This window comes from Lipotes vexillifer, unplaced genomic scaffold (assembly GCF_000442215.2).
Source record: "Lipotes vexillifer unplaced genomic scaffold, Lipotes_vexillifer_v1.1 scaffold240, whole genome shotgun sequence".
Classification (NCBI taxonomy): domain Eukaryota; kingdom Metazoa; phylum Chordata; class Mammalia; order Artiodactyla; family Lipotidae; genus Lipotes; species Lipotes vexillifer.
Window position 1 is genome coordinate 7550007 of NW_006797481.1, and position 26497 is coordinate 7576503.

At 41.4% G+C, this 26497-nt stretch overlaps 1 protein-coding gene across 1 annotated transcript in view; it reads left to right on the plus strand.

Annotated features, from left to right (window-relative positions):
- The window catches only part of NRAP (nebulin related anchoring protein), a 71044-nt gene that overhangs the window by 1687 nt on the left and 42860 nt on the right, over window positions 1-26497 (plus strand). Inside the window, 12 exon segments of the mRNA XM_007469623.1 lie at window positions 4409-4513; window positions 7413-7517; window positions 8839-8943; window positions 9644-9748; window positions 10522-10629; window positions 10920-11024; window positions 14105-14209; window positions 15181-15297; window positions 17736-17861; window positions 20154-20261; window positions 21534-21638; window positions 25741-25839. Coding sequence (XP_007469685.1) covers window positions 4409-4513; window positions 7413-7517; window positions 8839-8943; window positions 9644-9748; window positions 10522-10629; window positions 10920-11024; window positions 14105-14209; window positions 15181-15297; window positions 17736-17861; window positions 20154-20261; window positions 21534-21638; window positions 25741-25839 — 1293 coding nt within the window.

A 26497-nucleotide genomic window follows, 5' to 3' on the forward strand; every position in this document is an offset into this window, starting at 1 on the left:
TCCCTATGATATTTGGTACAGACATTGTTTGGTACAGACACAGTTCCATTTCTATTTGGAACTGATGTTTGGATAGACCAGGAGGCCATATTGAAAAACCAACCTCTTTTGAAAAAACAACAGTAGAGTTTTGTCAAATAACTGTTGATTAAATGCTTGCATTTATTAAAATGATGAATCATTTCACTTCCCTCCCCCATGCTCCACAACAAGTTGTTTTTTGGGATGGAGCTAGCAGCTTTCTAAAATTAGAAAGTGACACATGAGGTGGAAGGCTCTAGAGTAATCTGCCTTCCTCATGTTACCTCACCTCATCCTGACTCTCCGGCCTGCACAGGCTGTGTCCTCCTCAAGAAAATGGTTTAGATTGAGCTTATCATTATCATGTGGCTCTCTACACAGACTGCCAAGTAGCTTATTTCACTAAATGCTTTGCACCAATTGTGAGTTTATTTTTTTTTTACAAGCTTATATAGTATTCACTGTACAGTCAGTTCATATAATACATTACAATCCAATAAAGTAAATACTATTATTATCCCATTCTACTGGTGAGGAAACTGAGGCTCAGAGAGTTGTTCATATATCATTGATTTCTAAGGATTAACAGGCCTTAAGAATTCACAAGCCTAGATTACTGAGAAGGCTAATTCTTTTAGGATTTTGCTTTCATCTCTGTTTGTTTGGTTTTTGTTGTTGTTTGTTTTCATCTCTTTTTGTCTAAGGGCAACTACACAAAATTACAATCAATACTGAATTTAGCTCTCAGTTCGATAGAGTACCAGACACTCTTTGAGGCCCGTTATCTGTGTGATCTCACTTTTTCTTCACAAGAGCCCTCTGTAATATTATCATATTACAGTTGGGGAGGCTGAGGCTCAGAGAGATTAAGTAACTTGCCCAGTTTTACCCGGCTAGTTCAATGGGCACAAATCCAGATCTATCTCACCCTGGGACCTGTATCCTAAACTGCTCCATTGGTCTACTCCCGTGTACCTAGGGGGTGGCAAACTCTCTAGGAGGAAAAAAAAAAAGCACTTATTTATATTTACAAACATCCAGATATTTCTGCAGTTCTGGGGCCAGAGTTTGACAGATTGAACACAAGGAGATGTACTTACACATCAGAGTACTATTTGTATTTATTACAAAAAGATCCATAATATCTGTATCTTTCATCCTACACGAGGTGTCAACTGGCATGTCCCCCTTATGCTCTTACAACAGATCACACAGTATTTACCTTTTTTTGAGGTGGTAGTGGATTCACTTTCTTTTTTTTTTTTGTGGTACACGGGCCTCCCACCATTGTGGCCTCTCCCGTCGCGGAGCAACAGGCTCCGGACGCGCAGGCCCAGCGGCCATGGCTCACGGGCCCAGCCGCTCTGCGGCACGTGGGATCCTCCCAGACCGGGGAACGGACCCATGTCCCCCGCATCGGCAGGCGGACCCCCAACCATTGCGCCACCAGGGAAGCCCAGTATTTACCTTTTTTTGAGGTGGTAGTAGATTCACTTTCTTTTAACTTGTATGACAGGCCCGACCTGGAGCAAGATCATTGCTGGTTCTGTTTCCAGCCACAGACAGTGATGTGAGCTTCTCAGGAAGCCTGTGTGTGTGTATTTGTTCACATCTATGTAAACATATGTGTATGTGTATAAATATGTATGTGTGCATGTGGGGAGTGTGTGTATGTGTGTATGAATATGTGTACACATGTATACACATGTGTGTACATGGTGCATACGCATGTGTGTATGTATATGTACATGTGTATACACATCTGTGTGCACACCTGTGCAGGTGTGTGGTGTGTGTATATGTGTGTTATCTGTGTGTGGTGGATGTGTGTTTACATGCGTGTGTATGTACATGCATATGTGTGTACATGCGTATGTGTGCATGTGTGTACACGCATATGTGTGGGTGTGTACATGCATGCGTGTGTGTGTGTGTGTGTGTGTGTGTGTGTGTACGGAACAATTGACTGCTGAGACCCCTTTCTCCTCCTTTCCCACCAGGGAAAAAAATCTAATGGACAACAATGTCCGTTCTAGGCCCCAGATCTTTTTTTTTCCTAAATAAATTTATTTATTTGTTTATTTTTGGCCATGTCGGGTCTTGTTGCTACACATGGGTTTTCTCTAGTTGCAGCGAGCAGGGGCTGCTCTTCATTGCGGTGCGAGGGCTTCTCATTGCGGTGGCTCCTCTTGTTGCGGAGCACAGACTCTAGGTGCAAGGGCTTCAGTAGTTGTGGCACATGGGCTTAGTTGCTCCACGGCATGTGGGATCTTCCCAGAACAGGGCTCAAACCCATGTCGCTTGCATTGGCGGGCAGATTCTTAACCACTGCACCACCAGGGAAGTCCCCAAGGCCCCAGATCTTATAACCATTCTAAGGAGTGTGGTGAATTACTTTCTTACTCCCTTTTCTTCTCTGAGAGACTTTGCCAATTGAATAAAAAACAGATTCATGGTGCATATGCTAAAATAAAAAAAAAGGAAAGAAAGGGATGCTTCAGTAATGGTGATGAAGGAGAAATGTAAAGATTTTAAGTTGGCATTTGAAGCAGGTTGACATTTTTCTGTTTGTAAAATGTCATTCTTTAAAAAGTAAATGAATAAATAAATATTTACTAAGACAAAATTTCCTGTTTGGTAGGTGTGAATGGAACTTTTAGCAAAATAGAGCATCTGGGTTCCCTTCTATTTGGAGAATGAACTTTAGCCCTTAATGCTTCCTTACCCCACTATTAACATTTATGGCTTTTTCTCTCTTCCTGCTTCCTCTGAATAATCACGAGTCCTGTGAAAGGTCTCTGGGGAGGCAGACACGGCCCCCACCGCCACCCCCGCCCTATGATGGGTTTGTCCTGTGAGACGGGGCAGCAAATACAGCTTTCCTGTTTATTTTGGTCATGTGATTCTGATTCCGTAAGTCAATGGCTCTCAAGGAGGGCAGTTTTGCCCCCCAGGTGATGTCTGGGGACTTTTTTTGGGGTCAGAACTGGGAAGGTAGGAATACTATTGGCATCTGATGGATAGAAACCACCTATCCTGCTCAGCATAGTGCCATGCACTAGACAGTCCCCCACAAGAAATAACAAACTGGCCCCAAATATCAGTGGAGCTGCCATCAAGAAACTTTGCCTTGAGTCTGTGTAATGTTTGTGGTAGTTTCTCAAAATCCAAGGGAAAAAACATGTTAAGATCTCTCAATTTATCTATTTTAAAGTATACATATTAGTGCAGTGTTAAGCAAGCCCAGACAAAGTGCCCTTGACAGGGAACTAGAATTCCTGGATTGTGAACCTGGCTCTGCTAAATCATTGAATGATTTTAATAAGTTGATTTCTCTGAGCTTCTTTCCTCACCTGTAAAATTAATGACTTAAACTTCAACTTGTTAAAGTTGCAGGTTTCTGGGCCCCATCTTGGATCTCATACATTATAATATCTGGATTTGGGCTTAAGACCTGATTTTTTTTCTTTTGTTGTTAGTTCCTTGTATGTTCTCCTTAAAAATCTTTGCCTATTCCAAAGTCATGAAGATATTGTTAGATGTCAGTTCTCCTCAAACTGATCTACACATTCAATGCAATCCCAGCCAAAATCCTGGTGTTTTTCATAGAAATTGACAAACTGATTCTAAAATTGATATGTACGTACAATGATTCTAGAATGGCCAAGAAGTCTTGAAGAGCAAAATCAATGGACTTAGGTTACCAGATTTCTAGACTTACTATAAAAGTAGTAGTAATTAACTCAGCATAGTATTGGTGTAAGAATAGACAGACAGACCAGTAGAAAACAATACAACATCCAGAAATAGAGCTGCACATATGTGGTCACTTGAGTTACAACAAAGGCACCACTGCATTTCAATGTAGCAAGAATGATCTTTAAATAAATGGTACCGGAGTGATTGGACACTTGCGTAGAAAAAAATGAACCTTGATATCTACCTCGTACATAAAAATTAACTCAAGGTGTGTTATAGATCAAGATGTGAAAGGTGAAATTATAAAGCATAGGAGAACAGCTACATGAATTTGGGGAGCCAGCATTTAACAAGCTCCCTGGGTGTTGCACAGGCTAAAGTTAAGAACAACTGCTCTAATGTCTAGTGTTTTCTAAGCTGAACACCTGGTGTTGTGTGATTAGCTTGTAGAGATGTTGCCTTTTTTAATTGCACTGCTAAATAGAGCTTTGCACACAGCAGGTGCTTTCTATGTGCCCTTTGGCTGGTGGTACAGATGAAGCTGTGGTGACATTGACAGCTGTGGCTTGTAGTGCAGTTAAGATGCTTTGCAGTTGAGACAGGATCCCCGCCCCAGTTTAGCTGTATATTATTTGTTTCCTTTCTCTTTTCTGATGGAAACATTACTGATAATATCTTCATTGTGCAGATCGATGACCAAGACGATGGCAAACGGTTTAAATCGTTTTTTCACTGGGACATGAAATCCAAGGATGGGGCGGCTGCACCTAACAGGCAACCATTGGTGGATGAGGTGAAGGAAGAGTTATAAATGGGTTTGAAAACAGAGAAAAGAATGACACACTATGCAAATGAAATGTATCATCGGTATTACTTCTAGAGGGCATTGGTTACACTTTCTTTTATCCAGTTTGTAATTCCAGCTGTCTGCAGAAGACCCAGCATCACCTCAGCCAAATCTGCTCCAGTCCAAGCTCACTGACTTCTCCCTTCCAACCACTATGTTTCTGTCACTGGGATCAGCCACCAGGCTGGAAACCAAGGCTGCCCTTTCTTCTTCTGACCCTTCACTCAGCTCCACCCCTTCCCTCCCATTTCACTATCCCAGCTCTGAGCCCCATCATCTCCTGCCTGGACCTTTGTGAGGACCTTCCCTCTCCTGGGTTTGCCCCTCTCCAGCCTGTCATGTGACATTGGTCACACACATCTTCCTGCTTGTCTCTGATTTACTCTTCCCATCACCTGAGAATTTGTGGTCATTCTCTATTGACAGCCTCATCATTTCAAAATTTCCCAACCATTTGTTTTTAATGATCCACATAAAACAGTCCAAACAGTGCAAAGCTAACCCTTTGTCCACTATCTCCAATCCCAGTTCCTTCTGTAGAGGTACCCATTGTTGTCAGTCTTGTGGGTATCCTTCCAGACTCTCTCTCCTCATTTACAAATTAATATCTATATAATTTATTTTTTTGTTACTTACATTTATATATGACTACTGCCACTTATTGAAGGACCTTTAATGAGTTATTTAACCATTCTTTTCTTTGGCTTTCTTTAAGTTCAGTTTCTAAGTGAACTTCAAACAGTTCCTGATTCACAGGACTATTGTAAAAATTAAAAGAGTATATAAATGTAAGGATCTTAGAACACTGGTCGACACAACAAATATCAGCTAGTATTTCTTATGGAAAATTATAGATGTATGTTTCTATTGAAATGTATAATTTTATTTTTCCATGAAACAATATGCATTGTTTTACAACTTGCATTTTTCGCTCAACAAATACCCTGGAGATGTTTCTATGTCAGCAACCTTTTAAGCTGTAGTAGGTGGGTAGATCATGGGTGCAATCATTAAGAGAGGATGTATCATGCTTTCTTATTGATGGGCAGGGTTATTCCCATTTTTTTTCTGTTATGAATTTGCAGTGAACACCTTTGTGCAAGACCTCTTTTGGACACAGTATTTCTCTAGAATAGATAATGGAAAATGAGGTTGCTAGATCAAGAGTCTGTGCCTTTTTAATTTTAGTGGACAAACTGTCAAATTTCTGTCTGTACATTAAAATGGCTGTACATTTTATATTCCCACAGGCAGAGTATGAGAATACCTGTTTCCCACAGACTCACCAACACTTGGTATTACCAGATAAAAGTTTTTTTTTTTTTTTTTTGCGATACGTGGGCCTCTCACTGTTGCGGCCTCTCGCATTGCGGAGCACAGGCTCCGGACGCGCAGGCTCAGCGGCCATGGCTCACGGGCCCAGCCGCTCCGCGGCATGTGGGATCTTCCCGGACCGGGGCACAAACCCGTGTCCCCTGCATCGGCAGGCGGACTCTCAACCACTGCGCCACCAGGGAAGCCCCAGATAAAAGTTTTAACAACCTGTATTTTGTTGTTTGAATTTAAACTTCCCTGATTGGGAGTGTAGTTGAGCATATTTTCACATGTGAATTATCTGTCTTTCCAGATCGCCAAAAGATGGTCTGTGCAACTTGCCCCACCTCCAGCCCACTTGTTTCCTCATCCTTACTCCCATTCCAATCAAACCCACCTCCTCATGGTCTTTCACATGAAGCCTATCACTGCCTTCATGCTTTTATTCATGGCAGTCCCCACTTCGAGAATTTATTCAACATATATTTATTGAGTATTATATGCCAGGCATAGTTCCAGGCTACTGGAATACATCAGTGCACAAAACAGATAAAAATCCCTGCCTTCATGGAACTGACCTCCTAGAGTAGATGTTTTTCTTTTTCCCTTTGCATCATCTGTTAACTGACCGTAGCCCTGGAGGACCAGCTCAAATTCCTGTCCAAAACAGGGGCCATCATATACAGATTGCTTTTTCAAAACTCTCACTGTGTTTTATCTTCAATACAGTACATTTAGGCACACAAATGTTCTCTAATAGCTCATTGTTTCATATGTTAGTTTTTTTTTCTTTTTTTTTGTTTTATTTTGTGGTACGCAGGCCTCTCACTGTTGTGGCCTCTCCCGTTGCGGAGCACAGGCTGCGGATGTGCAGGCTCAGCGGCCATGGCTCACGGGCCCAGCCACTCCATGGCATGTGGGATCTTCCCGGACCGGGGCACAAACCCGTGTCCCCTGCATCGGCAGGTGGACTCTCAACCACTGCGCCACCAGGGAAGCCCCCATATGTTAGTTTTATCTCCATAGATAGGTCAGAAGTATCTTAAAAGAGAAACTTTGATTTCTTCTTCTTTTTTCTTTTTTGATTTTCTTTTCCTAGTGTTAACTGCCTAATCTAATGCTTGGCACGCAACAGGTAGCAGGTTTTTGAAGCTTGGCTGAATAGTGCTGATTAGTCTTAGATGGCCTGTCCACAGCAACTCCCCGCTGCCCATCTTGGTGCAATAATGAGCAAAGAAATGTTAAGTTACATTTGGAACTCTTCTATGATATAAGTGAATCTCAGAAAGTTTGGTTATTTAGGATATTAGGTTATTTTCTAGTTTGAAAAAAATGAACATTCTAGTTAGATGAGACCTACCATAAAGCAAGGGGAGTTTATAGTTTTTAGAGAATGTCTACTTTTTCTATCTTATATCGACAATGTATGTCAATGTATGTATGTTGCCGGGAGGGTGGAGTAGGTAGGGGGATCTTACCAGGCAAATGTCTGGGGTGTGTGTTTGTATACATTTGTGTTTTTCCTCTATAGAGAGCCTATTGGACTGGATATGGGGAAGGGAATGCTTGGTGCCCAGGAGCTCTGCCAGACGCTGAAATTGTAAGGATGGCTAAGGCTCAAAAGTCACTGGGTGAGGTAAGGGCCCTGGAAAGTTACTTTAGCAATTAGTTTGAATATTCCTTTATTTTAAGATTGTGGTAGACAGAATACTGGCCCTCCCCGAAAGATTCCCATGTCCTAATCCCTGGAACCTGTGTATATGCTACTTTGCCTGGCCAAAGGGATGTTACAGATATGATTATGGTAAGGATTCTTCTTTTTTATTGAAAGATAGTTGATTTACAATGTTGTGTTAGTTTCTGATGTACAGCAAAGTGATTCAGTTATACATATACATACAATTATATGTATATATATATATATTCTTTTTCAGATTCTTTTCCATTATAATTTATTACAAGATATTGAATATAGTTCCCTGTGCTGTACAGTAGGACTTTGTTGTTTATCTATTTTATATATTACTATATATATCTGCTAAACCCAAACTCCTAATTGAGGTAAGGATAGGAAGATTATCCTGGATTATTAGGGTGCACCAAATGTAACAAGAGTCCTTATAAGGAGGGAGGCAGGAGGGTCAGAGTCAGAGAAAAGATGACGTGACAACAGAAGCAGAGGTCAAAAGTGTTTGGGGCCATAAGCCAAGGAACGCGGGCAGCCTCCAGAAGCTGGAAAAGGCAAAGAAATGGATTCGCCACAAGAGCCTCCAAAAGGAATCAGCCCTGATGCCCTATTTTAGATTTCTGACCTGTAGCACCATAAGAGAGATCTTGGTAGGTTTTCATCGTAGAAAAGGCAATTTTAGCCCAGATTATGGAAATCCTTAGTGATCTGCACACAGTACCCTCTAGTCCTCTCCATACACCCAGGGCACCTGCCCTTTGAAGAAACCACTCTGGAAAATATTGCTAGTCTTTAGTAACTTTTCTTGAGCAAATGGAAAGAAGACAACAGAAACACAATTGCTAAGGTGGAAAACAGACCATCAGAGATACTCAAAAGTTAGGAGCAGAAGAGAGCAGACGTTTCACTCCCAGTGCTGTAGAACTGTGTCTCTAGTACCAGAAAGGCTTCTGCATAATAATTGCTGCATTATCATACAAGCCTTTGAGTTAAAGGGCATCCCTTGGGTTGTGCCAGGTTCCACACAGTTTAATATAAACATTGAAGGAGAAACCCTTTGACCTGGGAAATATGCTTCCTTCAGCCTTGAAGGTGTTATTTAAATCACCAAGTGAATAACATTCTCAAATTTATTCCAGGTGACTGAAATATTTTCCAAGTATCTTATACATCCAGCTGCACTGGTTCTGATGATGCTTGCTATTGCAGTTTTATTCGTTCTCATTGGATTTCATGTTGGTTCTCATGCTGACATTGGTCTGACCAGCAGGAGTACACAGAAGACCATGAGGAACAGCGGGGCAAGGGCAGCTTTCCAGCCATGATCACACCTGCCCATCAAAGGGCCAAGATAGCCCACCAGCTGGCCAGCCAAGTGAGTGCCTCAGTGCTTATTCACCATCGATTACGCTAATTTTTGTCATTAGTGAACCCCTGGGATTGATTCAGATAAAATCCAAAAGGAGGGTGCTTTGGGGCAGTAGGTACCCTTAGTGTGATATTATGGAGAAAACTATGTTCTTATCTTTTCCCTGTCATTCACTCTCTGTGCCTTGTTTGGGCCACATCTGTCACATGGAGCTCACCACAAGACTGGACCAAATAATTTCTTTTGGTGGCGTTAGCATTAAGGACACTGATTTTTATTAAGTGGATGGTGGAACCTCCTGAAGAGTAGCACAACTTGCTGGTTAAGAGCTCAGATTTTAGAGCTGGAATGTTGGGATTTGAATCCTGGCTGTCTCACTTAGTACCTGTGGACCAAGAGCCAATTACTTAACCTTTCTGTTCCTCAGCTGCTCTTTTGTAAAATGGGGAAAATCACAGTCTTGCCTTATGTGATTGTTATGGAGATGAATGAATATTTGTTAACGTTTAGAAGTTCCTGGCCCTCTCTTGGACTTAACACATGAGCGCTGATGCTTTTTGGAGAGGAGCCCATAGAACAAACCAGAAAGACTTGCCATATGTTTGCGTTGAGTGTTGCCCGATGGTGTAGCTTCAGGACAGCCGCAAGGAGAGGTCCTACAAAGGCTGTTGAGTGTGACCTTGACTCTGTACTGTCCCCTCACCAGGTGGAGTACAAGAGACGGCATGACGAACACATCTCCAGGTTCAGCACAGTGGTGGATACCCCCGAGCTTCTCTGGGCCAAGGCGGCGGGACAGCTTCAAAGTGATGTAAGAAATGCTGGAGGCCAGATGCAGTGATTCTCGTTTAAGGTTCCCCGTTCTTTCCTTACGTGGAGGAAGAGGCAGGGAGAATGCAGGTGGCATCTCAATCCTGTGCGGGGGCCAGGAAGAACTTTCTAAGGTCAAGGATGGTCGGGTCAGATTTGGCAGCTAGCACAGACCTTGCAAAGACTTTTCCTTAGAGAGAAAAGTTTACGCGGTATTAGTAACAAACCAGGTATATCTGATTAATCTTAAAGAAGTCTCTCCTTGTCACTGCAAACTGTAGAATATAAATTCCGAAGAATTTCTTGCATTTGCCTTTTCATAGCCCAGTTGCTCACGGCATACTAAGACTGGGAACTTAGTATTGCTCAGAGTGGGAAGTTTAAGCACGAATCCAGGTTCAGCTTAACAAGTGGCTTCCACTTGACTTGGGTTGAGAAGCCTCTTTCATCTCCCAGACTTGACTGGCAGCTCAAGGGCAGAAGCCTTGTTGCTCTGCCTGGCCTCACCCCGTGGTACACAGCAGGTGCTCACAAGTATGTGTCGAATTCTACATTGAGCATCTCCACGTATCAGGCAGCGAGCTGGGTATTGGGAATAAAATGGTAAATAAGATACACAGGGTCCATCAAGCTCTAAGCCAACTACATTGCGTAAGAGCTGTGACGGGAGATGTGCAGGGTGCTATGGGAGCCCTGAGCAGGGCTTCTCAGTCAGATTGCCTGGGAGATGGTGGGACTGTGGCACGGGATTCAAAATTTGTTTTCCTTTTCCAGGTGAGATACACAGAGGACTATAAACAACAGAGAGGGAAAGGCAGTTTTCCTGCTATGACCACACCTGCTTATCAGATAGCCCGAAGAGCCAATGAGCTGGCAAGTGAAGTAAGTGTCCAGGGCAATGTTTGCATGGGAGGGAAGGAAGCAGAAATTTACCTGGGCCTGGTGAGTCCAACTTCCTGTCTCCTTGTCTCCGTTTCTTTGCACCGTGGATACAGGAAGTAGCTTTCCTACATAGTTTCCAATCAGTTTTCCCAAGACAACGATCAGGCACTTTCATGTCTAAGACACATTCCCTAGATCCAAGCAGAAAAAGAACATTCCACAAGACATTCATTTTTACTGTTCTGGCCCCTGTGCGTAAGAGGCTAAATTTATCCTTCCCCTTCAAATAGGTGAGGTACCACCAACAATATCAAAGAGAAACGAAGGGAATGGCTGGTCCAGCTGCTGAAGCTGAGGGAACATTGACAAAGGAGTATGTGGACCAGTATGGCCAGGTATGTGATAAAATGACGTCCTGCGAGACCCTTTTCGATGGTCATTTCTCAGTTTGGCAGCCCTCTAGCCTGTGACACAACCTATGACCATTTAATCAGGGGTTGGGCTGTGATTTAGGGAAGGCGGAATTTCCAAGCCTGAAAGTCGCGAACAAACAATTACACAGGGCTCGACTTGACTCACTTAGGAAAACAGATTCTAAGCACTTTTTCTTTCCTTTTTTAAAAATAAAGGACCCATATCAAAATGGTGGGCTTGCCAGGAATAAAGCATCCTCATCTAGTCATTGAAGAAAAGTCCCAAGGACTACGACTGGCTGTGTTTAGCCTGTCACTGCATAGGCACAAAAGGGATCAAAATGCATGTCTTGAAAAATATTGAGCACTTCACTGAGGAGCAGGATTCATTTTCTTAGAAAATGAATTTCTTGTCTAGGTTGCTAAATAAAGCAATATGCCAGAGAAAGTAACCCTTTTTCTCAATTTCATTTCTTAAATGAGCTACATCTTGGCAGGATGTAAAAAGGTTGAGTGACAATTGCAGCTAATTTTATTTGCACGTCCCTCTGATTTTCTGGTACTAGACAGGTGTTGTAAAGGAAAAAGGGAACATTATTTTTTCATGGTTGCAAGTAAAGAATGTTGGAAGACCAAGCGTGTGACCGGAAGGGTGCGTTCCGTGGGCTTGGGTGATATTTCTTTCTTAATTTGACAGTTGTTTAAATTTTTTGGCACTGGGTAGACTTTACAACCTATGTGACGTTCAATATACATAATTTATAAAAGGAAACAAATAACTTATTTCTGTTCTTCAGAAAACCAAGTTGCTTATATTGGGGATATATTCATGTGAAACTTAAAATGCACATGAAGATAGGTTTTGACCCTTTTGCAAATGTCTATCTGAGCAAAAATGTTTGGTTTTGAATTTAAAAGGCCATTTTATTAAATTTCATGATAAGTCAGTTAAATGGTCTCTCAGTGCTTAAAACTCAATGAAAATACGTTTTTATTGGTTTCATGTTGTAAATATGTTGTTTAGAATGCTCAGGACAACTTTTAAAAGTCAGTTTAAAAAATATTTGGCTTCCATATTTAGCAAAAAGTATTTTGTTCTAAATTTGGACTATCCTATCTGCCACTAGTTGTAACACACGCATATAATTTCATGTGTGTATCTAGACCTGTCTATACACAGTGATGAAATGTAACTTCATAGTATCATAGTGGAACCTTGATTATTAGGACATTTTGATTGAAGTTTCCAATCATGATAATAACAAATACAAGAATCAAAGTGGGTGTCATTCGATAGCACTGCCAGCAGCTGTCAGTTGAGAGGACTCCATATCCTGTGGCATTTCACTGTGATTTACTGTGACTCACCAGGGCGAGAGTAGGAGGGAGTGATAGAGAAGCAGGTGGACAGTCAGATACACTATAAATATCTGTAGTGCCTAAAAGACAAAAAAATTCATTCTTCTTTTTTTTTAAATAAATTTATTTTATTTATTTATTTTTGGCTGCGTTGGGTCTTCGCTGCTGCGCGCGGGCTTTCTCTAGTTGCGGCGAGCGGGGGCTACTCTTCGTTGCGGTGCATGGGCTTCTCGTTGTGGTGGCTTCTCGTTGCAGAGCACGGGCTGTAGGCGCACAGGCTTCAGTAGTTGTAGATCGCGGGCTCTAGAGCGCAGGCTCAGTAGTTGTGGCGCACGGGCTTAGTTGCTGCACAGCATGTGGGATCCTCCCGGTCCAGGGCTCGAACCCGTGTCCCCTGCATTGGCAGGCGGATTCTTAACCACTGCGCCACCAGGGAAGTCCCCTTTTTTCTTTTTAATGAGTAGTTTTTTATGTTAATGGACTATACCATGTAATCTATTATTTGTAACCTGTCAACTCCCCAGTAGGATTAAGGGTCTCAAAAAGATTTACATACACAATATATATTCACATAAGCACAGAAGTTAAAATGAAGCTACAAGCCAACTCCAAACTGTAAAGCAGAATGGGCAAAAGGAGATTACCAAAGAATTTGAGAGTCTCTGTTGTTATTATTTTTTTCACTTACTACATTTGGCCCAGAACATTCTGGCAGCCAAGGATAAAGGAGCACTCAGGCTAAACAGGTGTCATTATTGGATAAAAAGGAAGCCTGGACATTCTAATTTGACCCAACTATTTCATTTAAGAGAGTGTGTGTGCTAGACTGTGAACCGTGATGCTGGAGCAGGTCATCACGGTTTGGAGGAGGCACCCTTCTTTGGAGGAGGCCAGAGAGAGATGGAGTCATGAGCCCAAGGGGGTACACTAAGGGCTGTTCCAGATTTGTGGGAACACAGATGAGGAAGCAGCTGATTCTGCCTGGGGTGGGGCTGGGAGTGAGGGAGGAGTTCCCTGGACAGAAAGTAGCATCTGACGGAGTCTTGAAGTAACTCCGGTTGCTGGGGAAGTTTTACACTAGTAACATGATGACAGTCCCGTGAGAGAGAAAGTTCTCCTTTGTGGGAGAGCCTGGGTGATGGGAGGAGGAGGACGGAAGAAATTAAGACTCAGATTGTTAATACTTAGTCTGAAATATACATTTGGTCCCAGCTGAGATCACCTTATTGCAGTGTGAAGTCTTTTCAGCCAAATTACAAAAATTCAAATAGTTACATAATATCTCTCTCTTGGTAAATGAGATGAATCCATCACTGGGGGAGACAGTATGTGGAATATCAATGTGTCTTTGCATAGATCTGCTAAGGGGCCTGAGAATGGTGGCATTCGAGACTACTGGAAGACAGGAGGACTTTCCAGGTGTCATTTAAGAAATGAATACTCCAAAATACATGAGCCTAGGAGACTCATAGAGTATCTTGATTTATCTGATGGAAATGATGATGCTAATGATAACAGTTACTATTTATTTAGTGCTGACCGTGTGCTGGGTGTACCTCTAGTGTCTACCACCTTAACGATCACAGGAATTTCCAAGGTGGACGGGCCTCCATGGGAACAGGCTCTAGGAGAGGTCATTGCTAATCCCCCACCCATTCCAGGAGGGGAGCATTACTGATTAAACTTTTTGATTGACCCAGCAGGATTACTCAGAAGAGTATGGCGAGCGCAGAGGAAAGGGCAGCTTCCCGGCCATGATCACCCCGGCTTATCAGAATGCCAAGAAAGCCAACGAACTCGCTAGTGATGTAAGTACCACATTGGGACGACCCACAGAGTCACAGAAGTGAGGAGAAATGAGACTTGGAAGGCTGTGCTTACTGAAACCTATGTACAGTTAAATTTATCAGAGCTGAGTCAAAGCAGAATGTTAGCCCTCAATTCCTATCCAAATTCCTGACGTCTGCATTTTTAGCTCATGCTGTTAGGTCACATTTATCTGCTTCAAAGGAGATTGACATGGACAAGCCACACAACTTACTTGAAGTCAGCTGAAGCAAGTGCACATACCGGTCCAGCTAGATAAGCTGGGGTTAGGAGAGTCTTTGCAAAATAACCCATCTTAGAAATTGAGCACTTCAGAGGAATAGCTGATTAAAATAAATCGTATGATTATCAAACTCGGTGTAACCCAGTTGATAAAATGATTTTTATTTGCAGAATGTTAGCCAGTTGGCAGTCCTTGAAAGAGAAGCTATAATTAAACTTGGTAAAGTGACAAGCACACGGCAGATCTTACACCAGCTTGAACTTGGTCTGTAATCAGAAGCCCAGCATTCATTTCATACCCCCTTTGCCCTTCTCCTTTACTTTGTTACTATTTAGTTATTACCCATTTCCTTAGAGGAGTGCACTTTGCCCTGAGAGGGGAGGTAAAGCACACACATTCATCACTGGAGGCTGGATGAGAAGTGATTGTTGAAACCAAGGGCAGTATGGGTTTTGGATTATACCTTTAGGTGTGATCGTTTTGAGACCTTTCTTCATGCAGAGTTAGAATGTAAAGTGTAAAAAATGTGAAAGGGGGCAGTAAAATGTTAATATAAAAGGGACTAAGTGGTTTATGGACTTCAGTGGAGGAAAAACCCATGTGATTATTTTTTCCTCCAGAAAATTCTATGAAATAAATGTTGACATTAAATGTGAGGTAAGTGTGGAGTAACTTCTCTCATGGAGCATGAAAACAACAACTCCAGATGCCCTTTGTGTCTTCTTTCAGATAAAATACAGGCAGGACTTCAATAAGATGAAGGGCGCTGCACATTATCATTCCCTCCCAGCCCAAGACAACTTGGTTCTTAAGCGGGCTCAGAGCGTGAACAAGCTTGTGAGTGAGGTACGTATGGGGACATTTTCACCTGTGTGCTGTCACCTCCTTTGTCTCCAACAGACAGCGAAGGGGCGACCCCAGAATGAAAAGTTCCGTGTAACACCACATAAACTACACATGAGTTACCAGGTCCCAAAGAACGAATAGTCAGTAAAAAGCAATTCACAAGAGAGCCTAGAATCAGACTAATTAAATCCTTCTCTGATGGTTCAAAAGTTTCTTCCCAGAATTCTCACAGGGCTATAGATATTCCAAAGTTCCCAGCGATAGATTTCTAGTTGCCAGAATACTGGAGGAGACAAGCTTTATTTATAACAATATGTCATTCTTATAGGAGCGGAAATCAAAGATGGGAGCGTTTTGGACGTGGAACCTCCCTCATTCTCTCATTATTGTAGTCAGGTTTCTGAGAAGTTGTGTGTACCATATGAATTCCCCTTGCCTTAGAGCCTGACCTGGCTGCCAGAGACTGTGTTTTGTTTGGCCTACCCAGTGGTTACGATTTTTATAATTGTAAGACTGTTTGGCAAGGAAATCTCCCCTCTAGCTCCCCATATCCTTTTTAAGTCCTGGAGTTTCTTCATAGTAGCTTCTCTGTTTGCATTGCCTGTCGGGACCCTGAAGGCATTTGAGTTGTCAGCCTCTTGGCAGGCTATTCATAGGACTCACCTAGCAAGTTATCTGAAACTCAGAAAAGGATATGCAAATTTCCTAAAACATTTTTCTTCTCTAACCCCTAAGAGTCAGTCTTTTACCCCAAAGTGTTCCTTAACCTGTGGTGCTCTGATTGCTCAGAATTACAAGGGTGACGTTTCCTGGGCCTCATCAGCAACCTCAGATACTTTGAAGTAGTAGATGGGTGCCGAGCCCCTGGAACCTGCATTTTAAACAAATATTCCACATGATTCTGATGTTGTAGGCCAGAGGTCAGCAAGCTATGGCCTGAGTGCCAAATCCAGCCCACAGCCTATTTTTATAAATGAAGTTTTATTGAAACACATCATATTATCTATGGCTGCTTTCGAGCTACAAGAGTTGATATAAAGATGGGATGTTCCGCGAAGGGGCAAATATTTTCTGTCTGGTCATTTACAGGAAAAGTTTACTGAACCTTGCTTTTGACTCAGAGACCATTAGATCTAGATGGGATCTTTGCAATCTTTAGGCCCTTGCTTTGTCATAGGCTTGGAAAAGTAAAATGTCTTGTTCTGGTTCAGATAGACTTTTAGGGACAGAACTAGAACCAGACCACTGATAATGTAGTTCTACCCAGGAATAACATTGTTACCATTTTGACCTCTTTCTATGTGAATATATCATAAACTAATATATGAATATAAAAACATACATTTGTAGAATTAGAATTCAACGTATATACAGTTTTGTGTACTTTTTAAATTTTATATCATATTGTAAGCATTACAATGCATCTTGCATACTTTATTTTTTATTTATTTATTTTTTTGCGGTACGCGGGCCTCTCACTGTTGTGGCCTCTCCCGTTGCGGAGCACAGGCTCCGGACATGCAGGCTCAGCGGCCAGGGCTCACGGGCCCAGCCGCTCCGCGGCATGTGGGATCTTCCTGGACCGGGGCATGGACCTGTGTCCCTTGCATCGGCAGGCGGACTCTCAACCACTGCGCCACCAGGGAAGCCCGCATCATGCATACTTTAAAAGTCATATTCCCACCAAATGTTTTATAAGATATGATAACAAGTTGCATTTCCTTTGGTAAGCGGTCACAAGGGAACCTTCCATTTCCTTTTGGTCTTATGTTTATCTAGTAAGAAAAACCAGCCAGGCCTCTGTTAATGGTAACCACCCTTCAGCTGCCTTCTCCAGCTACCTGGGATGACTTGGAATCTATTTAGTAACTGTGGCCTCACATCTTATATCTAGCTACCCAGGGGAGCTCAACTAGCCATTTAAAATTAGAAGACACTTTGCATCTATGAGCAGTCTCATTTATTACACTCTTTTGTAAAGTAACTTTTTTGGTTAAATTCTACTTAAGTATACATACAGAGAAGTGCATATATCATAAGTGTACAACAGGAAGAATTTCCACAAGTGGACACGACTGTGTAATTAGCACCCAGATCAAGAAACAGGACATGACCAGAAGTCCAGACACCTGTCCCCAAGAGTATCCACTGTCTGGATTTCTAAAACCATTTTGCCATTTTTTTGAGCTATATGAAATCTTAAAGTATTTACTCTTGAAAGGGGCTGTATATTTTTAATATTCAGAACCAAACTGATTATTTACTTATCACTATTTGAAAGGAAAACACAGATTGTTAACCTACAGTATCCTATGCCTGGTATTTTAAAATCTTGGGTTGAAAGTTTTCTAAAAATATCCTAAGTCGAGTCCTGGTGACATTTTCAAGAGTGACTTCGGGTTTGATTCTCTTGTGCATCTGGTGTTTTGGTTTCCAAGGTGGAGTATAAGAAGGATCTGGAAAGTAGTAAAGGTCGTAGTATCAACTACTGTGAAACACCTCAATTCAGGAACGTGAGCAAGATCCCAAAATTCACCAGTGATTTGAGTTTTTAATGCCTACACGTCTGTTTGGGCTTTTTTTTTAACGACCTTAATTTCTAGGTCTCCTAAGAGACAGTCTGCGTGAACGTATCTGGGTGTCTTGGAGAAGCATGGCGTCTTAGGCCCCAAAACTATGAGTTTTGATAGAGATTGCCTGCTGGGGCTGGTCCATGGAGTGTTAAATCCCCTGGCATGCACTTGACCTTGAGCCCTCAGGGCTGCACTTGTCCTCTTGCATCCTTCGTATATAGTAGTGTCTGGCTCCTACTGGTGAATGCTGGCGAGGGAGCCTGGTTGAGCATGCAACGTCCCCTCTCGACTTTGTGCTTCTTAAATTAGTACAAGATCTCAGTTAACCTGCACAGTCACCTAGGGAGCCAGGTGTTATTTCCCCATCTTACAGGTGAGCAGATATATGCTGGAGTGGCATTTGCAGATTTGGAAATTCTCAAAGTCTGGGGATGTATCCTTGAGAACATCAAGGACTAGTTTATATGATTTTACTTCTTTTTTTGTTGTTGTTGCCCTCATTTTTACTAATTCCAATTTTTTTTCATAACTCACACACACACACTGTATTTTATTTTTACAAGAGATAAATAAACTGACACCAAGCATTGTAAATGATGACCGCAACAAAAGCAACAATGATTGCAATTACCAAACACGAAACACACTCATACTATGTCATGATATTGACATTTAGTCCAGTAATCCTCCACTGCAACAGCTCCTTTACTTTGCAGGGGAAATTGATTTGTATATTTTTTCCTCTGAGTCCTTGTGGGATTTTTTTTTTTATTCAAACAGAAAGTCACAAAAATTATAATCATCCTCATCAGTTCACTCAGTCCCATGTAATTAATTTTTTTCCATCTTGATCTTTTGTTAGCACTTTTATGAATTCATCAGTTTTCCATTAGAGTTCTGAAAATGCTTATTCATTCAGTTCAGCAGTATAGCCAGTTACCAGAAACCTGTACTTGTCAGAGTCTTTTCCATGAATGCCTTGAAGATGAAACCCTTTTATAGGAACATTTTTGCGAAAGCATCAGAGTACACCCAGAACTGTCTGTAAATGACAAAAAACTTAAAAATGACCACGGTTAAAAGTTTGATGAAAGTTCGTAATAATGCAATTGACAAGGAAATTTAGTTATTTCTGAGATATACATTTTAAAGTAATGACTAGAATTATGACTTATAACATTATACCAGAACATATAAGATTTTTAGAAATTTCATGTAATGTCTGAAACATTTATGTTAACATATTTCCATACAAATAACCCAAAGAAAGTTCAGTATTAGTTGGTTTTTTGTTTGTTTTTTTATACTGCAGGTTCTTAGTAGATTTTACTTCTGCTTAGCTGCATATAACAGTAGAATTTAAAATCACTTGGGACTTCGTGAGGCTCAGTAAGGAATGTCTTCTGCATAAATGTCATGGTTAAGAGCACCAGCTTTGGAGCTGACGGACCTGGCTCCACAATTAGGCAAGTGGCCGACTTCGGGCACGTTAAGTTCTTGGAGCCATTTTGCCCTCTGTAAAATGGGGATGATAATAATTCCTTCCTCCTCATAGAGTGCTTGTGAAGATTAACAGAGATGAGTAGAACTGTGTCTGATGCAGACTAATAGTATTCTGTTGGAATACTCTCAGTGCCTGGAAACTCCATAGCCTCCCAGGGGAGGTGATTTTAATGTAGCTTCATTAGAAGCTACCCACCTTTTCTTATTTATGACTTCTTGTCCTCCTGTTTTGTTCTTTGTTTGGTAAGCTGCACTTGGGACATAACATCGTTATTTCACGTGGTTGCGGTAGTGACCAATGTGTCATGTATAAATCACAGATTTTGGCAAAGCTGGGGTTTAATTCCTCATATATTTAGAACTGGAGGTAATAGCATGCAGTGATGTGTACTAGCCCCCAGCATGGGGCTTGCATGCAGCCCCTGTACGATCAGTGCTTGTCCTTGGAAAGCTCCACACCTGTGCGATGGGTTTTCACATTGGAAAAATCTGGTATATTTACAACTGAAAATGTTAAAAAAAAAAAAAATCAGGTCTGTTTTGTGCCGTCGGGGTGCATCAGATCTTATGTTTTCTTGCGTGCTTGTCTCACCCCAACTTCTTGAATTTTAAGTTATTTTTTTTTAAGTTTGTCTTATTTTTAATTCAGAGACACACTGAACACTTAAATAGGTTCTATTTAATCATTTATGTTTTGGATTAGTGCATTAAGATGAGTAGTTTATCTTCAACGAGTTGGAGAGAGAATGCTTTTGTTGAAGGTTTTGTGTTCCCATGTAGAATAAATATAAAGAAAACTACCAGAACCACATGAGAGGCCACTATGAAGGAGTTGGGATGGACAGACGGATGCTCCATGCTCTGAAAGTTGGAAGCCTGGCAAGCAACGTAAGTCCTGTTGTGAAGGGCCTGCAGGTCCTGGGGGTCTGTTGGTGTGGAGAGTGGTGGGGCACAAGGAATTCAGCCAATTCTTTTTTTTTTTTTTTTTTGCGGTATGCGGGCCTCTCACTGTTGTGGCCTCTCCCGTTGCGGAGCACAGGCTCCGGACGCGCAGGCTCAGCGGCCATGGCTCACGGGCCCAGCCGCTACGCAGCATGTGGGATCTTCCCGGACCGGGGCACGAACCCGTGTCCCCTGCATCGGCAGGTGGACTCTCAACCACTGCGCCACCAGGGAAGCCCCAGCCAATTCTTTTTCAACCTCCTTTTTAAAAAAAAATCAGTGTTTTGTTGTGTAAAGATTGAGCCAAAAGAGTTTGTAAATGTTAATCAGTGCAACCAAGGCTATAGGTAAAAAAAATCTTTGAAAAATTTGAAAAGCTTCAATTTATTCAACTCAACTTTCTCTGCTTTGAAGAGTACTTAGATCTATTGTAATTGATCCAGTGTGAGAAAAACTTTCAGTTTCTGAGAGAGAAAGAGAAATGGATGAGCATAATTCTCATGTGAAATGCTTCAAATTTCCAAAGCATTGCGATTTATTTAGAATTGGTTGGTTGGTTGGTTGATTGGTTCATTCATTCATTCAATCTTAGTGTTCATTGAAAACTTCCTGTATCCAGGCACTGCTCAAGATACTGGCATAACAAAGTAGATCAGGACCCTCTTTTCCCAATAGCATGTGATCTATTAATCTCTCTTTGGCTTTGTCAATTCAATTTACAGGTTTGCAAATGCCAAATTGTAAATCTTGGAGGTAAAGGACACTGAGAAGGAACCGATTTCGTTATTAAAACATACAGACGTCAGATTTCCTCTACTTGAGAATGTCAAATTTGACCTTTAAAAATTTTTTTCAGTACTCTGAAGACTCTTGACTTTTCATTGATTTTCTGGGGGTTTAGCCAAGAAGCTCTTTTGTTATATACTTGTCTGCAAATGCTTCTTTTTAACAAAAAACTACAAGGGGTTCCATGATTAATAAGAAAGATAAAATAAATGTGCTACAGATGACGTTAACTAATTTTAGATTAATTAAGAAGAAGAATTCACATTAATTAAAAACAAAAGTATGAACATAATTTAATTTTCCTTGGAGGTGATGAAACTGAATTAATTTTGTTTCTGGTTATTTTTAAAAGATGCTTTTGTGACATTCAAACAAGGTCAAAAGAGAGAGGGGACTAATTTCTCTTTTCTTGTTTTTTTCTTTGTGTTTCAGATTGCCTACAAGGCCAATTACAAACATAATGCTGTCGACTACAACTACCCAGCCACCCTTACTCCTTCCTATCAGACAACAATGAAACTGCTTCCCTTGAAAGATGTATGTCCTTTTCCAATAGTCCTTTCTGCTTTATTCCTGTTACTTCCCTCCAGTAGAGTGATTCTTTTTTTTGGCTGCTTTGGGTCTTCGTTGCTGTGCACGGGCTTTCTCTAGTTGCAGTGAGCGGGGTCTCCTCTTCGTTGTGGTGAGCGGGCTTCTCATTGCCGTGGCTTCTCTTGTTGCAGAGCACAGGCTCTAGGCGTTCGGGCTTCAGTAGTTGTGGCTCGCAGGCTCTAGAGCGCAGGCTCAGTAGTTGTGGCGCACAGGCTTAGTTGCTCCGCGGCATGTGGGATCTTCCAGGACCAGGGATCGAATCTGTGTCGCCTTCATTGGCAGGCGGATTCCTAGGGAATCCGAGCCACCAGGGAAGTCCCAGTGGAGTGATTCTTAGGCAGCAAGATGGAAAGAAACAAGATACAACAGTTCATAGGAGATAGAAGGGACTGAGAAAGGGGAACTCTTTTCTGATAGGAAGTCCCTATATACACGTTTGGAAACTCTTAGATTTCCAACATAAGGCGGGGACAACTCTGGTTTCATCTTGAAAATATCCTAAGGTTCCATTTCACCTCTTAGAGTTTGGGGAGTATGTGTGCTGCTGGGCACATTAAAGTAATTATTCCCTAACAAAGATGATTTTTTTTTTTAAGTTTTGGAGTGTGGTATGTTTAAGGACCAAAGGGAGTAAACTGAAATAGCTATAAGTTGAGAGGAAATGGTAACATTGACTTAAATTTTTTCCCCAGGAGTGCTCGGGAAATATGGGTGGAATAATATGTATCACTAATTTATTACAGCAGTGATTTTATTTATTTATAGTTTGGCTTGTCTCCAATGAAATATGTATAATTAATTACATTTGTTGTTTTCTAATTATAAGAATTTTACTACATGTTTATTATAGAAAATTTAGATAATACAGAAATGTACAAAGAAAAAGGTAAATGTTATCTACTATTTTAAAAGTATATAAGGTGGTTTAGAACTGAGTTGGTATCATGGTTGTCAGTGAAAGTTATCTCCAATCAATCAATAATTTAATGTATCATTCGACATGTTAATTGAATGCTCAGGGCTACTTTCCTTCACATTTCTTTGGGATCAGCACAGCTTCAGCAGTTGACTTGGGCTTTGCTATTGGTGGATCAGTCTTTGCACCTTTCCCTTTTGCTCAGAGTAGGAGCAGTGTCAGGTTCAGCTGGGCATCTCCAGCATCTAACAGTTTACAGAACAAAGAAGGCCAGTCATTGGCAAATGATCGTTTGATGGATGAAAGGGGCTTATCAAACGTGTGATAAGGCAGGGGATGGGAAGTAGAAGAATATAAAGGGCCTACATTTTGCTTTTCCTTTTCCCAGATAGTTTGCTCGAGTTGACTTATTCATTTCACCTTAATGAAATTAAAGGTTAAACTTGGCTACCAAAGCCAAGTTTCTTTTTTGGCTGCGTACATTACCTGGGAAACTGGAGGGATCAGGAGCATCTTGTAAAATTTGAATGCCAATTTTCACAGTAGAATTCTAGAAAAAATGCTTCATGGCACAAACAAAACAGCGCTCTACAATTTTGTATTCGCACTATAACATGACTTGCTGTTACGTTTGTCTGTATAAGACAGTGGATCAAACCAGGCACCTGAACTATAGTCAGCTCTCCTGGAGAAGTCAGAGAGGTGAATTAAACTAGACTGGATTAGAAATATTAATTGGAACCAGAAGTAGGTTCCACACTGGCAACCCATGAGCCAGATCCAGGCTGCAGAGGTATTTTGTTTGGCCACACAGTGTTAAAAAAAAAATTGGTTTTGAACCAATATGTAGAAATTGTGAGAGTTCACATAGGAACTGTGGTCCTAGTTCCTGCATGGCAGCAATTGCCTGGGACTGAGTGGCAGCTGCTTTTATCACCTTCATCTTCTTTATTTTCCTGGCTCCTGTGTGAATTTGAATTTACCACCCTTAATGAAGGGTCTTTAGTATTCAGGAAGTTTGGGGAATCCATTTACAAGAAGATTTGTGGTCTCTATTTCTGTCTGGTAGTCTTAAAGGTGGTCAAGTAGCTATGAAATTAAATAAACAAGCACAGGTCCTTAATTAGAGAGCATTCCCTTCAGATGGATTTTATATACACTAATAGCATTAAAAATGAGACTCTACCCTCAGCAAAGGGACCTTGCAGAAAGTAGACTGAAGCAATGACCAAGCATCCCTGATGTTGCAAAGATATAATTAATCATGCAGAGTGTTAATTATGTCCTGCAGAGGAAAGTAATTGTACTCTGCAACATACTTTATGTAACATTATCAGGAAGGAATGTGCCATTTAAAAAATACAGTTTTGTGACATTTTATCGTGCGTAATTCTGAATTCTAATAGACTCTATTATGAGATGATAATTTTCCCTCTAACAATGCATTAGGAAAAGCTACTGTAGTATAATCTCATTAATGATTAACACTGAAATGACTTCATATTTCCTAGTTTTCTTAAATACCCCATGTCCAAAACTCAGAATGTGCAAAAACTTTTCTCCTTGAATCATTAACTAAAAAGCTTGAAGCAATGCTGTCCTTTTTCTCCAAATCCAACAAAAGAGTCTGTGGCCCAGTATCTGGAACACTCTGCTTTTCCTAGATCTTGATCTAGAAGCTAATTTGTAAGTCTTTTTTTTTTTTTTTTCTGATTTGTCAGTCAGAATACATTTCCCTCTCTAAACAAAGTTAGCTCTGGCTATAGGGAACACCTGGCCCATCTGTAAGATAACAAGTAACAGTTCCAAGCACACCAGCTTTGGCAAACCCCATTTATAGTGTGTAGACTGGAAGCCACTTTGGGAGGCCAACTGCCGGGATTTAAAACCTAACTCTGACACTAGCTGGGTGACCTTGAGCAAGTCACTTCAGGTCTCTGTGCCTCAGTTTTCATGTTGTGAGGTAGGAATAGTAACAGTGCCCACCCACAGAGTGGTTGGGAAGATTAGATGCATCAGTATGTGTAAAGCACTTGAAATAGTGCCAGGCACATAGTAAGTGCTATTTTTTAGCCATAATTATTATTAGCTGATGTTGGGACAGGCAAGAATGGAGTGAATACAAGGAAGAGATGCAGTATCAACTGGTCCTTGGGTCCGTTTCACTTGGGTCACTGGCTTTTAAGATATTGAACTATTTTCCAGCATTTAAAAAGTGTAAGAATTTACATAATAATATAGATTCCTGGTTTCTTTGGAGTAATTGGACTGTCTACTCTGAATCCCACTTTGATGCAGGATTACCATCTCCTAGAGCTGAGTGGTAGCTGCTGCCCTTCGCCCCAGTCCGCACCACTCCTTACTGCTTCCCCAACAATGAGGCCAAACACTGACTAGTGCCAGCCTAGTGCCATCCAGCTAGTGGTCTGTGACTCACTGGGCTGGGCTGTCACCCAGGGAGATGACAGCAGTCAGATAGAATGGCAAAGACATCAGAGTCTAGTTTAGACAGACAGAAAATGGTAGGAAAGTACAGTGCCGGCTGCAGTGCTACCCCTGTGAGGGCAGAGCCAGCTGCCAGAGGAGTATGGCCAGAGGCAGTAGTTGGAGGTCTGGACAGAGTTGGCAATAGCTAGTGGGGATGCAGGGAAGGGGTATGGAGGTCTTAGGCAGAAGCCAGGCCTAAAGAAGCTGCCACACTGTGTGGGATACTGGGAGAGGCCCTGGGCTTTGGACAATTAAACAGAGTCATGAAGACCATGCGTGGGGTGTTTGATGGTGATCTGACTGCTGCAAACAGAGCCAAAGCCTAGTTGACTAAAGGGCCTAGCTGGGAGCCTGTAGGTTTTAAAACACCTTTCTCTGATTTAACGATGTGGATGAACACATTTTCCTCCGTTCACCAGCCATTTAGTGGACCTCTTTTATGAGCTGCCTGCTCAAGTCACTCAGTCTTCAGTGGACTGTTTTTCCATCTGTTGGCTTGGAGTGTCTTTTGGTCTCCAATTGGAATCTGATTTTCTCTGCTAATTTGAGAATCATGGCTCTGTAGGGCTGAGCGGGAGGGAGCTAAGTAAATCTTAGAGGAAAGTACAAATGACTTGTTGTGTCTCTTTGCCTCTTTTCACTCAGGTCAACTACAGGCAAAGCATTGACAAGCTGAAGTACAGCTCTGTGACCAACACCCCTCAGATTGTTCAAGCCAGAATCAATGCCCAGCAACTGAGTCATGTAAGCGACCTGCCCCTGCCCAGCTGGATATGGGGGACTTGTAATCGCTTTGCAGGGTCTGGATATCTGGTTCCCCAAAGATTTGACTTTCATTGATGGTAACATGTGTCCTATTACAACCATGAGATGACTCTCTTTGATTTAAATGTTTTATTATACAAAATTTCAAATACATTCAAAAGTAGAAAGAATATCGTAATGAATCACCAGGTACCCACCACTCAGCTCAACTGCTTTTAACTCATGGCCAGTCTTGCTTCTGTATGCCCATCCACTTCCCCACTCCATATTATTTTGAAGAAAATCCTAAGTATTGTATAATTTAATCTATAAATATTTTAGTATGAATCTCTAAAAGATAAAAATAATTTAAAATGTATTTATATAATTTTAATATGTCACACCAAAAAACTAACAACAATTCTTAACATCACCAACGTCCAGGTGGCATTCAGCATTCCAATTGTCTCATAAGGTTATAATTTTTTTTTACAGTTTGTCTGAATCAAGCTGCAAATAAGGTCCACACTTTGTGATTGGTTGATATGTCTTCAAGACTCTTTTCATCTTGAAGTTTTCCTATTTATCACTTTTCTTTTCTCGCAAGTTGTTTGTTGAAGAACTTGAACTGTTTGTCCTGTAACATTTCCCACATCTG